The sequence below is a fragment of the Penaeus monodon genome, chromosome 28 (assembly GCF_015228065.2).
Source record: "Penaeus monodon isolate SGIC_2016 chromosome 28, NSTDA_Pmon_1, whole genome shotgun sequence".
Lineage (NCBI taxonomy): Eukaryota > Metazoa > Arthropoda > Malacostraca > Decapoda > Penaeidae > Penaeus > Penaeus monodon.
In genome coordinates this window covers 33897220-33898165 of record NC_051413.1, presented here as the reverse complement: position 1 = coordinate 33898165, position 946 = coordinate 33897220, and the positions used below count along the sequence as shown (strand labels likewise).

Genomic DNA, 946 nt, shown 5'->3' with positions numbered 1-946 from the left:
CTCTCTCTTTGTCTGTGTGTGTGTGTCTTTGTAAAAAAAATCGAGTTCAGTAATTCACAATATTTTCCTCATAATCTTATGAATTTTTCAAGAAATCACATGATAACAATGTGATAACATTATGTAAGCATAATCTAAGTGTATATGCCTAATAAAACATGAGTTTTTGGAAGCCTTCCTGTGGTTAACATATTAATATACTATATTTTGATTAAGATATACCCAAATGTAATTTGATATTATGAACTGGATTTGAACTAATTAGGTCATTTGGCCCATGATGCGCTTGTTCCATGGAAAGGGCACATTTTCAGATATGATAGATACACATATTGCCTAAATATTCATCAGTAAATTACACACATTTTAATTACGTATCAACATTCTAAAGAGAATAAGCCAGGGAAATTTGAGGTGGGTGATGCAAAATACCCTTCCTTTTTGACTTGTGGAAGTTTACTAAAGTTTGGGAGTTCGTCAGCCAATCATGATGCCACGAATACCATGAAGTTATAGCGAAAGTCGAAGCTATGCTGTTGCTGATTGGCTAGAGAGAATGACACCACATTTTCTAAATTTTTTGGTGATATTTGGTCACCATCTTTAATCCCCATTTAAAGTCACATAAAAATTACTTTGCCTGGTAAAGAGTTAAAGAATTTAAATAGTTATATATTCAATTATAAAGTGATTTTTTCAGTACAGAATTGTATCGAGTCTTAAGGATATTTTTTTTTTCCCTCGGTTTCAGACAAGCTCACGAGGAGTTCCAGTTGGTGGCTAACTCTTGGCGTTATTCTCAAGGTTATTCCAGCAAGCTGTTCTTTGCTCTTGTTGACTTTGATGAAGGTCCTGATGTCTTCCAGCAGGTAAGGAGCTACGGCTTTCCCGAAATTTCTTATTCCCTTCCTTTTTTCCCTCCTCCATCGTAACTCCTCCAAAGATT

The 946-nt window shown here is 34.8% G+C and overlaps 1 protein-coding gene across 1 annotated transcript in view; it reads left to right on the top strand.

The window, feature by feature from the left end:
• LOC119591529 (tumor suppressor candidate 3-like) overlaps positions 1-946 on the top strand; it is an 8742-nt gene that overhangs the window by 4245 nt on the left and 3551 nt on the right. Inside the window, exon 3 of the mRNA XM_037940277.1 lies at positions 752-869. Within this exon, the coding sequence (XP_037796205.1) occupies positions 752-869 (118 nt within the window). The remainder of the gene's footprint in view (positions 1-751; positions 870-946) is intronic.